Below are 13,504 nucleotides of genomic sequence, written 5' to 3'. Positions count from 1 at the left end.
CCAGCGATCACTGATATGTTAAACTCTGTTGGTGTGAGGACCCCATTTTCCAGAGAGCAAAGTGGGTCTTGCTTTTTGGAAGTGGTTTCTGCTCAGATCTTGGGAGCTGATGCAAAGAAAGCACAATGCCAGCGGCAGCCGGGTTCTGTTGGCATGTGCGGACCCCCGGCTGCTTTGTCTAATGGCTTGTTTAGTCTTGTTTGCGGCTTCTGCTTGCAGCGTTCAGTAATTACCTCATTTTCTGTCCTCCGCCAATCCACCTTCACCCCAGGGCTATGCTTAGGCTACCGTTTAAAGCCCCAGGTTTCTGTATGAAGTAATAGCCTGGAAGGGGAGGGTAGAAAGGCTTTGCTTAATGAGTTAAATGCTTTCTCTCCAGGCTTCCTGTCCTTGGCTGGGGTTTGCTTTTGTGAGCTTCTTTCTCCCCTTTCATTTCTGCGAAAGTCTTGCCGGTTCCGACTGCTGGTTCTTAATATATGCCTGTGCCTTTCTCTCTCTCTCTCTCACAGGAGCCAGTGTGGTGTAGTGGCTAAGAGTGGTGGACTCGTAATCTGGGGAACAGGGTTCACTTCCCCGCTCCTCCACATGCAGCTGCTGGGTGACCTTGGGCTAGTCACACTTCTTTGAAGTCTCTCAGCCCCACTCACCTCACAGAGTGTTTGTTGTGGGGGAGGAAGGAAAAGGAGAATGTTAGCCGCTTTGAGACTCCTTAGGGTAGTGATAAAGCGGAATATCAAATCCAAACTCCTCCTCCTCTTCTTCTCTTCTCTCTTCTCCCCCTGCCCCTCAATCCCTTTTCCAGCAGACTTGGAAAATGACAACTGGTGTCTGGGCTCAGAGTTGTCTTCAGCAACCATCAAGACAGAACCTACCACGGGAGATGCACCAGGCCTTGCTCCCTCAGTCAGCCTCACTGCCACATCCAGCCCCGCGAGTCTGGAGGCCGAAGAGCCTCAGATGCAAGACGATGGCATGGTACTGTTTGGGGTTACTTCCCTTCATGGTGGCTTGACTGGCTCAACACGGATGGTGTCATCGGCTAATGAGGTGTAATGTAGTGGTTAGAGTGTTGGACCAGGGCCCAGGAGACCTGGGTTCAAATCCCCACTGGTCCAGTCATCTCTCAGCCCTACCTCACAGGGTTGTTGACAGAATAAAATGGGGAGGGGGTGAACCCTATGGACCACCTTGAGAGCCTCAAAGTGAAGGTGGGATACAAATGATATTGGGGGGGGGAATGGGAGCATTCAGAAGTGGAGACCTGCTTGTTTTAGGCAGTGGTTCACTTTTCTATACAAACGGTTGCCTGCTTTGCTGCAGGGTGGGGGGGCTTAGTTTCGTAGAGTATGACACTGCCCTTGCCTAGTTCTGCATCCTTGCAGAAGGGAGTTGCCACAAGGACTCTTCGGCATCTCATGATTTCTGTCTATACTTTCATCCGTGTTGGTCGGAGAATTATTATTCATTATCGATTAGATTTATATACCACCCTTCATCACGAGATCTCATTGTGGTTAGCAGGATAAAAATACAGTGGTACCTCCGTATAAGTCCGCCCCGTCCAGCGTCCGCAGCAAACCCGGAAGTACCAGAACGAGTTACTTCCGGGTTTGCCCTCATGCATGTGCAGAAGCACAAACTGCTCCACGTGCGTGCGCAGAGCGGCGCTTTGTCAAGTGTCCTTTTTGTTGAGTGTCCAGGGCTCCGGAACGGATCCCAGACTCAAAACAAGGTGCCACTATGCAAGGTATAAGCACCAGTAAGTAGTTAAAAACAACAAAACAATACCGCCACACACATACAGACACATTTAAATGTCTGTAGAATATTAATCAGCCTTAGGAAATAAAAAAAATAGAAATGCAAAATACAAATTAACCCCTCCCCCATTGAACAACACCCCCAAGTTAAAACCCTATCCCCATTAAAACCATAACTTTAGCACAGGGGGGCTACCTCCAAAAGGACAGGGCCCTTTGGTATTGCCCCTTCGGTGGTAACCCCTCTGGGGCAGCCCCACCCCAAGGCAGGCAGGCTTTATAGAGCTGCCCCATGTCTAGCTGGGGCAACAGGTGCCCCTGCCACAGTCCTTTCCATGGTAGGTTGGCCATTTAGGCAAGTAGAAATGCACTGCTGCATAAGAGGGTGCGGACTTGCATATAATTTGCATGCATGAATATGTATCTATTTTGCAGAGGCAAATTGATAAAGCATTGCTATAATTTAAGTAGAAACTTAAATTCCTCCATGGTGAGGAAGAACTGTAACCAGGAAGCCTGTGTGAATGCTCAGTCTGCTTTCCTGATGCAACCTCCAGGCTCCTGCTGCTCCCCTTTCGTAGGATTCTTTAAAGCAGACTTTAAAGCAGGTCTGTTTTCTGTAAAATGGGATGCACGGCTTCCTCGTTCTATGCTGATTATCTTGCTCATCTGAATTAACAAATTATGAAAGTGGAAAGAAGGTGGGTTCTCTCCCAAAAGTCTGATGTCTCTTTCAACCCTTTCGTCTTTTTAGACCAAGCCGCTGAGTCACAAAGCTTTTCCAGAGATCAAACTAGAGCCGCATGAAGTGGACCAGTTCCTGAACCTTTCTTCCAAGGAAGGTTTGTTTTGTATCGCTGATTTCTCTCCACATGATGGGCAGCAAGGGAGAAAAGGCTTGGGCCCTCAGCTGTTGTTGGACTACAACTCCTATCATTCCAGTGGTCAGGGATGATGGGAACTGTAGTCCTTTAGTGCTGCTAACAGAGCGGTTTGACTTCACTCCTGGAGGCGTGCTGCATTGTCTCTCAACTGACAGATGCCAACAAAGATATACTGGTCTTAGTCATAGCAGCCTCCAATTTCCTCATTGGCCTGACTTGAAGAAAGATACTGTGCTTTGTTAAAACTGCCATTTCCTGTGATCTGCAAACCTGGAAACTGTGGTTGTAGCAAAGCTTTCAGCCTAGGCTCTGATGATGATGATGATGATGATGATGATGATGATAATAATAATAATGATAATGATAATAATAATAATAATAATAATAATAATAATAATAATAATAATAATAATAATAATAATAATATATTATTATTATTTATACCCCGCCCATCTGGCTGAGTTTCCCCAGCCACTCTGGGCGGCTCCCAATTGAGTGTTAAAAACAATACAGCATTAAATATTAAAAACTTCCCTAAACAGGGCTTCCTTCAGATGTCTTTTAAAGATAGGATAGCTGCTTATTTCCTTCACATCTGAAGGGAGGGTGTTCCACAGGGCATGGGTGGAGACGCTCCTTCAGGTATACTGAGCCGAGGCCATTTAGGGCTTTAAAGGCCAGCACCAACACTTTGAATTGTGCTTGGAAACTTACTGGGAGCCAATGCAGATCTCTCAGGACCAGTGTTATGTGGTCCCGGCGGCCGCCCCCAGTCACCAGTCTAGCTGCCGCATTCTGGATTAATTGCAGTTTCCGGGTCACCTTCAAAGGTAGCCCCACGTAGATCTTATTTTGTAAGAAGTGCTTTAGTCCTAACTTCCTGGTTCTGGTGCCATGGGAACTGTGATTTAATAAGCCAAGCATGTGAGGGAAGGGGCGGGGGGACAAGGCTTTTTTTGTCTTAGTTTGAGAAAGTTGTATCAGAGCTGGTCCACCATTTTTTTCTAATGCTCTAAAACACACTTTCTGTTTGTCTCCCTTGCTCCATCTTCTGTCTCTTGCAGCAATGGACACTCTGCACATGCCTCCAACCCCTCCCAGCAGCCACGGAAGTGACTCAGAGGGCGGCCAGAGCCCAACCAGGTCCCTCCCACCATCAAGTCCCAAACAGTTACAAGCCACAGCTAAAGTGACCTCACACACGGCTTCCGCACTCACCAATTCCCCTCTCTTAACGGCACCACATGTAGGGGACAGTTCTCTCTCTCTCTTAATGAATGCCATGTGTTTGATTCGCTATATTTTACTGTCATCACTCTGATTGCATATTACAATGGAAATCTCGTTCAAAATTCCTCCTGTTCCAAGAACAAGGTTGGTTTGTTTTAGCAGATGAAGGCTAGTTCTCTAACTCAGTGTTCCCCAACCTTGGGCCTCCAGCTGTTTTTGGACTACAACTCCCATCATCTCTCGCTAGCAAGACCAGTGGTCAAGGATGATGGGAATTGTAGTCCAAAAACAGCTGGAGGCCCAAGGTTGGGGAACACTGCTCTAACTGATACCAGGTATCACTGGAGGGTGCAAAAGTCCCGGCACCGAGTGACCACTAGCACATGAAAAATTGGACCTGGAATTTGACATCTGACTTGCTGCGGAAAGGTGAAAATGGGCTTCTTATTTGCAAAGAAAATTTTGGCTCTGCAGCTCAATTGGTCTCTCTGCTTGCCTTATACCTAGTCAGGCAATTGGTCTTTACAGCTTAGAATTGTCTATACCAGGGTTTCCCGAACTTGGGTCCCCAGCTTGTTTTTGGACTGCAGTTCCCATTATCCATGACTCTGTGAGCTAGGGATGATAGGAGTTGTACAAAAACTTGGAGACCCAAGTTTGGGAAACCCTGGTCTGCACTGGCTGACTTGCAGCAGCTCTCCAGGATCTCAGACAGGAAAATTTCCCAGCCCTAGTTGAAGACACAGGGGTTTGAAATGGGGACCTTCTGTATGTAAATGAGATACTCTTCAGCTGAGCTCCCGCCCTTCCCTTATTTAAGACAGTCTTTGCATTTGGTTACAGATAGGTAGCCGTGTTGGTCTGCCATAGTCAAAATAAAAAAAAATCCTTCCAGTAGCACCTTAAAGACCAACTAAGTTAGTTCTTGGTATGAGCTTTCGTGTGCATGCACACTTCTTCAGATACACACATTGCATTTGGGTGCTTCTGTTCAGAAATGGAACTTCAGCACACCTGAATCGAGGGACTGAAAACATTTCCTTCCACATGTTTTTGGACTCCCAACTCCTACCAACCCCAACCTGCGTGGCCAGTGGTCAGAGGTGGTGGGAGTTATGAGTTCAGCAACATTACCTGTAAGGTGAGTGTAAGCTCTTAGGCCACAATGCTCCCCAGCTTTTTACAGGATAGATGGAAAGAAAAACAGGGTTTGTGGATGCAGTTCTGTCTAAACCGTCAGTCCTGGATATGTTGGCATGGGAAGGAGTCTGTTCCTGAGGCTGGGCAGTTGATGATGAACACAACAGCAGAATCTCACCTAAGCAGTAGAGGGGATCTGTAGAACCCAAAGAGCTGGAAGGACAGAACCGGCAAAGCAAGCTCAGTGGTTTCCAGTTTCCAATGGGTCCATAGTATTATTATGCCTCTATGTACAGAGTTGGAAAGAAACCTCAAAGGTAATCTAGTCCAGTTGACAATGGCACAGGAGACCCCACATTTCAGCACCTGTAACAGGTGGCTTTCCAGGCTCTGCTTAGTATATTGCACATAGCAAAATGGACTTTATTGAGCAGCAGCCTTTAGAGCAACACACCTTTGGAAAATAGATCCCCATTTCAGTGTTTTCTGGAGCTCTTTGCATGCATATTGCCAGCACGTGAGTTCACTGTTACGAATACAATTGTGACAGAAGCCTTTGCTCTGAGAATGCAGTCAATATTTAAGAACCTTATTTTCCTCATCCTCCCCCTTCGCTCTAACCCATTGTCTTTGTGTTTGCCATAGAAGTTGCAGGGCACAGGTCCCCTAATCTTGACAGAGGAGGAGAAGAGGACCCTGATTGCAGAAGGGTACCCTATCCCTACCAAACTGCCCCTAACAAAAGCGGAAGAAAAAGCACTGAAGAAGATCCGCAGGAAAATAAAAAACAAGGTATGAGTTGCTATTAAACCACTTGGACTTATATTCATGGTTGTTGGGGGGCGTTTTTTGTCGGGGGAGGGAGGACTTGGGCAAGATGCTGTTGGTGAGCCACCTTCCCTGGGCAAGTCTGCTACTGTTGACGGCACCAATTTTCTTGCTGCCTTTCTCTGGACCCAGTCCATGTGGCTGCCCAGAAGGTGAGGCTGCTGTTCCGTCTTGCTCCTGCCATTGCTTGCTCACTTGGAGGTCAAGTGAGCAGACAGCAGTGAGAAGGACCAGCAGGCTCCAAGTTCTGGCAGCCTTCCTTCCACTGAGCCTGTGGGGTTGGCCAAGCGCCAGATAATGTTGGCCCTGTTTTGTTTCTCATACCAAGGAACTCTGTTATCGCCTTCGGTGTATTTGTTCAGGGTATTGGTTACACTATTTTCCCATGGCAAAATCTGCCCAATGCAATAGAACAAAACACGATAAAGCAGAACAACATTTCAGGACAATCTGCTAGCATTATGAAAGGCACGTCTGCAAAATTTTAACAGGGTCGCCGTGAGATTTTTAAAGGGTCGTAGAACAACATTTCAATAGGCCAAGCAAAATAACTCCTGTTAATCAGCTTTGTGTTACATCAAGATGGAGCGATCTGCTAATCATTCATACTAAGGCCTAACAATAGAAATAGGGGGGGAAAGACCAATGCAAATTGCAGCAAACATAGTCTTATCTTCTCCAAAACTTGTTCTTGGTCCCGAGGCCACCATCCTCCCAGACTGGGTGGGAGGGGCCAGAAAGAGTTGGGAGGAGCTGGAGTGGCCTGGGCAACACTCCAGTGTGACATGAGATGAAAGACAGTGTGCTTTCCCCCTTCAAAATGATGGTTTATTCATATGCAAGCATGCACACATTAAAAACTGATATAATAGATAGATTGCTTGGCAATAGCTGGTATGATTGATTAACAACCCTAAAAACAACCAATAAGGGTGACATGATTTTACAGCTTAAAGCTGAAGTTGCTTCCCTTATCCATTCCTGAGTTCTAATTCTTCTTTTAGTTATGGCCTCTGTTAGGTGTGTAATCGGTGCTTTGCATTTCTCCTGTAGATCTCTGCCCAGGAGAGCAGGAGGAAAAAGAAAGAATACATGGACAGCTTGGAGAAAAAGTAAGCTTGCCAGGATGACCCGTACAAGAGAAAGTTGCGTTCTGGAATACAGAATCCCAGCCTCCCCATTCCATTCCCTCTCCTGCCTGGTTTTCTGTTCCCATTCTTTCCCAAGAAACAGTCAGTCAGCCAGCATTCCATGGTGACATAAGCATGTTACGTCCTCATGGGGCTGTTTGTGGTTTTTCCCCCTCCCTGTTTTCTTTTTCTGCAAATGCCTGGGGTACCCCCAAGGCTGCTGCTGCTTCCCTCATGTGCCTGGGTGTTGCTTTTTTGGCTTCGTAAGCAACTGCGCTCACAGCCTGAACATTGGAAATAGAGGGGGAAATAGCAAGATTGCAGTGACGGCTGTGGAAGGGGTAGACAAAATGGAGGCTTCATAACTCAGTGGTAGAGCAGTTGTTGTTTTTAATGCATGGACTATCTTTGGCTGAAAGGATCTCTCTGGGATAAAAAGCTCAGAGACCCCTTCACTGAGGCCCTGAAGAGCTGCTGCCTTTCTGAATACGGTAGAAGGGCCAGCAGCATGACTCTATTCAAGCCAGATTTATATTCTCACCATGTTTATTTTGATGCCAGCAAGGAACCATCATGGCCACAAAGCCTTGGAGCTGTGTGTGTTTCACATGCCCCCTCGTGGCTCCTCATGGAAATACTACTATTGTTAGCACAAGAAAACAAGCTATAGCTGTTCGAGCACTTGGAGGTATCATTGCAGCCCTGTCATGGTCTGAAATACCTATGCTCAGAACAGAATTTGGCACAGAATAAGCTGCTGAGATTATTTCCTTCTCTTGTTCCAGCGTCTCTGCATCTCCTTCTCCAGCGTGCAGCGCAACTCTTGCTTACAAAATTGATGCACACACTCTTGCCGTGGTGGCAAGGGAGAGTCACCTTTTTCTGAGTTAAAGGATTGTGATAGATTTCTGCCTGCTTACTAGCAGCAGTTCAGAAAGCATATCCCACTTTGCTTGTTCCATCCCAACCGAGGAAATAGCTTAACCTTTCTTTGTCTGCTTGTTCCCAAGGGTCGAGTGCTGCTCAAATGAGAACAGTGAGCTTCGCAAGAAGGTAGAAGTTCTGGAGAACACAAACAGGTGAGTTATAAAGCACTCGCAGCTGGCTATATTGACTCGCCAATTGCATGAGCAAGATTGCAAGCTGGAAGTGGAATAAGAGCAAAAGACAAGCCCATCTAGTTCACCAAGCAGATGGCCGTGGGAAACCCCTAGCAGGGCCTGTGTACAATAGCACTCTCCCCTCCTTCGATTCAGAAGCACAGAGCAACCAGCAGGGAAGGCATAGCCTTCATGGCCAGCAGCCATTTATAGCTTTATTCTTCATGAATTTGTTTAACCCCCTTTCAAAACCATCCAAGTTGTTTTCCACCAGTATACCTAGCAGCAGTGAGTTCCACAAATTAACTTTGTGCCGTCTAAAAGAAGCACTTCCTTTCGTCTGAGCTAAATCCTTTAGCATTCAGCTTCATTGAAATGACTCTCAGTTCTAGTATCGTGAGAAAGGGGAAAACACTCGTCTTTACCTGCTTTCTCCATACCATGCAAAATTTTATACAACTCTGTCGTATCAGGCCCTCGGCCACAGGGTGGGATGGGACATGCCCATTTAATCTCTGTGATTTCCAGAAACTGATACTCAGAGCCTCTGAAATTGGAATCAGAACTTCATGGGAGGATAAGAAGTTAGAAATTTGTTGAGTGAGGATGAGGATATCAGTGGCTCCTTGCCATGGTTAACTAATACACCAAACTCTCTAGTTCAGAAATATGGTTTGTGTGTTTGTGTGTTAAACATATGGGCACATTGCTACCAATTATATGGCAATTTGGGCAATACCGCCTACACCTGCAGCTGGCAAGTGGCCAGTGCGGTGTTGCATATCAAGGCACTGACAGTGAGAAAGGAACGTGGTGTCAGGACTGAGCAAATCCCATCAATAACGTCTCTTCTCTTGCTGGATCATGCACCTGGGCTCTGTCAGCTTCATGCACTGTGCCGGACTAGGGCAGTGAATCTGACATACATTTTTTTTGAAAAGCCACCCAGATAAAGGAATGCGCTCATGCATTTGTTGGACGATATCACTGGAGTGTGTGCCTGCATCTGGGAGCGGATTATCTCTTTGAGGATAAAGACCCAGAAGTGGTTTCCAAGTCTGACTGACACTTGGTGTGTGTTGCTAATTGGATAGCAAGTGTTCCGAATCTCTGGATCTCGTACCGCGGAGGCAGCCTTGGAGTTTAGAAAGCGTCTCCCACACACGGCTTTTGTGCTCTTGAAGGCAGAATGGCATGTTGCCATAACAAACTCAGCTCCTCTTACCCAAGTTCATGGTTATGGTATCGGGACAGAAGAGGCATTTGTAACGCCTTGCAGATTGTAGGCTTACGGGTGGGGTTGCTTAACCATTCTTGCACCCGTTGATTATACCTTGCAAAGCACCCTCCTTTTGGTCTGTTTCCCCCTATGCTGAACCTTTTTATTTGTGCAACCTGTCTGGGACAGGAGAACAATTAAAAATGGCCTAGATGACTGGGGAGAAGGATCAAGCACTATCTACTTGCTGGTTAAAGTAAAGGTAAAGGTAATCAATGATTAGGATAAACAAAGAGGGTAAGGATTTGCTGAACCAACAAACTGAACTGGAATACAAAAAAGGGAGGCGTGAGGAGGTCCGGGAAATAAGCTAATGAAAAATAAGTAATGGAAAGAATGAGTTGTTTTTAACTATTTTTATTTTGTATTTTCTTACTTTTTTATTTTTATTTTGTAACGCTTTTAAAATCTTAATAAATATCTTATAATAAATAAATAAAGAAAGAAAGTAAAGGTAAAGGTACCCCTGGCCATTAGGTCCAGTCGTGACCGACTCTGGGGTTGCAGCGCTCATCTCGCTTTATTGGCTGAGGGAGCCAGCGTACAGCTTCCGGGTCATGTGGCCAGCATGACTAAGCCGCTTCTGGCAAACCAGAGCAGCACACGGAAACGCCATTTACCTTCCCGCTGGAGTGGTACCTATTTATCTACTTGTACTTTGACTTGCTTTCGAACTGCTAGGTTGGCAGGAGGAGGGACCGAGCAATGGGAGCTCACCCTGTCGCGGGGATTCGAACTGCCGACCTTCTGATTGGCAAACCCTAGGCTCTGTGGTTTAACCGACAGCGCCACCCGCGTCCCTTACCTGCTGGTTAGGAGGAGCCATATTACAACAGTATTGTATGCCGACAGGTTCAATTTATGTCACCTCTAGCTAAGAATGGATCAGCTGGTGATGTGGAAGAACCCCAGCTTGAGTCCCTACAGAGCCCCTGTCAGCCAGACAAGGCAAAGCTGGGCTAGACAGACGAGTATAGTGTGCCCTGATAGACAAAGGCAGCTTCCTGTTTTTCTCAGCTGTAGCTTAGGCTTGAGGAACCTGTGGTCCTCTAGATGATGTTGGATTTGGACTTCCATTGGCCCCAGCCAGCATGGTTGATGGGATCTATAGTCTAGCAAAGTCTGTAAGGCTACAGGTTTCCAACTCTTGCTATATACAGTGGTGCCTCGCAAGACGAAATTAATTCGTTCCGCGAGTTTTTTCACCTAGCGAATTTTTCGTCTTGCTTCAGAAATCACCAAAAACCTCAAAAAAGGCTACCACACCGTTTTCTATGAGTTGCTCCTCGAAGTCAAGTTGCTACTGTATTAACTGTGTTAAGAAAAAGGAAACAAACTTGCAAAAAACGCAAGCCCATAGGGAAATTCGTCTTGCAAAGCAGCTCAAAAACCGCAAAACCCTTTCGTCTAGTGAGTTTTTCGACTTGCGGGGCATTCGTCTTGCGGGGCACCACTGTAGCTGATACTGCTTCATTGAAAAACATGTTGAAAGGCATTGAGCCTTCACCTTCCTCGTCTGTATTGAGAAGGTATGGTCTTGTTTGGGTTTCTAAGCAACATTTTGACTCTAGTGACAGTAGTTTTGAATTTGGTTGGATAAAGATAATGTATAAAGGCCGTATTTAACAAACGTGCCACGCTAGCAAAAGTCAGTGCAAGGAGTGGAATGGGAATTTGTCTACCAGTGTGTATTCTGCACAGTCCCCAAATTTGCTCTTGAGGGTTGAAGGACCCCAAAAAGAGATTTAGGGAACAACACACAGGGAGGGAGGAGAGGGGGAAAAGGTTCCATTGTGCAAGGAAAATCATTGTACTGATACAGCCTTGACCTTAGCACTGGGTTAAATGCAAGCCATTTTCTTTTGTGGATTTAAGTTGAAAATAAACTTCCCTTCCTCCAGTTTTTGCAAAAGGGGACTTTATTGAGGCATTGCAATTTGTTGATTTGCTTACACTGAACAGATTAATCATTAGTAAAAAAATAGGTGATATTTTTTATTTCACTGACTGGCTGTCCTAATATTTTTAAATTTAATATTTGGATTGGAGTTTTCTGGTTCAGATGTCTTGCAAGTGAACCTTCCTTCAACTCCATTTGCATTAAAATAGCATAAAGATGCTCTTGAGATTTTTACCATCTTTGGTCAACTGAGATATGCTTATCTATTTTCATCCCCAGTCTCGTCAGTGTTTGACAAGATGTTACATGTTAAAATCTGCAAAAATCTGTACTCTTCTAGCAGTGGCAGCATCCAATATAAGTGACTTTGTTTGTTCTGCAGTGTTTTTGGTCCTTTCTGTGTGCAAACAATTGATTGGCCAAGAATGCACGCAGCCCTCCATCCAAAAAGAAATTTAGCTACTCTTGCTTTCCATTTGGCATTGGCATTTGATACACTTGGGATTGCTGCAGATGTGCATGGCTGGGCAAACAGCCCAGCACGGGTCTTTCTTTTTTCTTTTGCAAATGTGTTGGTGTCAAGTCCTTTTGAAGGGGCCGTTGCTGGGATGCTGCACATTTTGGCGGAATGAAATTGATCTGATATATTATCCAGCATTCCTATTAAACAGATTGCCTCTTAAGATTATGGCTTTGAGACTTAATTGGACATTTCCTTGTTGATGTGCCAGTGTCCTTTTTCTGGTTGTTAACTAAATTTAATAGTAAACCTGTCTTTGAAAGGGTCTCTCTCTCTGTGTAAAGGGGGCTTCAGAAAGCGAGTTGTAGAAATGCCATAATTGACTTCTGTACAGTGGAACCTTGGTTCTCGAATGGCTTAGTTGCCGAACAAATTGGCTCCTGAACGCCGCAAACCCGGAAGTAAGTGTTCTGGTTTGCGAATGTTTTTTGGAAGCCGAACGTTCAAGGCAGCTTCCGCTTGAGTGCAGGAAGCTCCTGCAGCCAATCAGAAGCCACGCCTTGGTTTTCGAACGGTTTTGGGAGTTGAACGGACTTCCAGAATGGATTACCGTAAGTTCGAGAACCAAGGTACAACTGAACAGTTATTTATTTACAGGGCAGTGACAGAAACAACAACAACCCACCAGAACTTCTTAGTTTTCTGCTTTCCCAGAAAACACACGATTGATATTTTAAATGAAACATGAAGGTTTTAAATCTCCCTGGTTTCTGCTAGCACTGCTTGATAAACCTTCTGGTGATCAGGTGTCTGTGCTGCATGAACATTGGTTTGGAATGGATGGGTATTCAGCACTGATTTATCTGAAATGGCTGCTTCCTTTAGAATAGGGTGTGGAGAAACAATTGACTTTGCCCAATCCTTCAGCATCAAAACACAGTGGATGTAAAGAAGGCAGAAAATCAAAAAGACGGTGACTGGAAGAGCTCTTCCACCCTTTCCTTGTCAATCAGCTGCCCTTCTCTTCCACAATAGGCTTTAGAAAGGCTTTCCTTGTCCACTCTCAAGGCACTCTAGCCACAGCACTTCTGCTACCATGGTTGATTATGACCATTTCCTTCCTTTCCTTCTATGGATGGGCTAGTAGATTGAGTTATCCCATTTATCCACACAACATCCCTGTTAAGCTAGGCCAAAGGCCAAAGGCCAGCCAGTGAACTTCTGAACCTGGGTCACCTCAGTTGTGATCATGAATTCTCTCCTGCAGGCTACACTCCTCTGGTTTGTTGACTGTCAATCTTTGGGGGGGGGGGCTGCTTGTAGTCTTCACTTTGCACCTCATGGCCCACTTACCCTGAGGGCACAGTGAAAAAATAAAGCTAAATGGAAGGCAGGAGGCAAAGCTGTGAAATGGCTGAGCCCTCATTGGCCAGGGAAGTGCAAATGTGTGTGCGCGCACACACACATGCACACACACACACACACACACACACACACACACACACTGCTTTGGAGAAGGCAGCTCTTTGAATTGCACCCACTAAGTGTGTCAGGCCATTTCTTTCAGCCTCAGAGTTCCTGTTTTATGCTCTCACCTTTTTCTCCTCCCCCCTGCCCACCTCTTTGAGCTATGCATCTACTTGCTTCACCAAAACCATTGTGAATTTTAGTAAGATGCACTGCTGGGGCCTCTTAGCGTATCATCTACTCCCCACCCCCCTTTCCCTCTTTAACTTCTTAAATGGCTTTTTCTCACTCAGCCTACCCCTTCCATTTTCAGTAGATAGCTGCCA

At 45.8% G+C, this 13,504-nt stretch overlaps 1 protein-coding gene across 2 annotated transcripts in view; it reads left to right on the top strand.

The window, feature by feature from the left end:
- CREB3L2 (cAMP responsive element binding protein 3 like 2) overlaps positions 1-13,504 on the top strand; it is a 65,564-nt gene that overhangs the window by 41,199 nt on the left and 10,861 nt on the right. The window contains exons 3-8 of one of the 2 annotated variants that reach the window (XM_081212068.1): positions 803-975; positions 2,515-2,602; positions 3,709-3,890; positions 5,660-5,806; positions 6,896-6,954; positions 7,983-8,051. In XM_081212068.1, the coding sequence (XP_081068194.1) occupies positions 803-975; positions 2,515-2,602; positions 3,709-3,890; positions 5,660-5,806; positions 6,896-6,954; positions 7,983-8,051 (718 nt within the window). The remainder of the gene's footprint in view (positions 1-802; positions 976-2,514; positions 2,603-3,708; positions 3,891-5,659; positions 5,807-6,895; positions 6,955-7,982; positions 8,052-13,504) is intronic. The other variant, XM_081212069.1, reaches the window with a different exon arrangement.

Source organism: Podarcis bocagei (assembly GCF_964188305.1).
Source record: "Podarcis bocagei genome assembly, chromosome: 10".
NCBI lineage: Eukaryota > Metazoa > Chordata > Lepidosauria > Squamata > Lacertidae > Podarcis > Podarcis bocagei.
The sequence above is the reverse complement of the archived record's forward strand: the minus strand, read 5'-3'. Positions and strand labels throughout refer to the sequence as shown.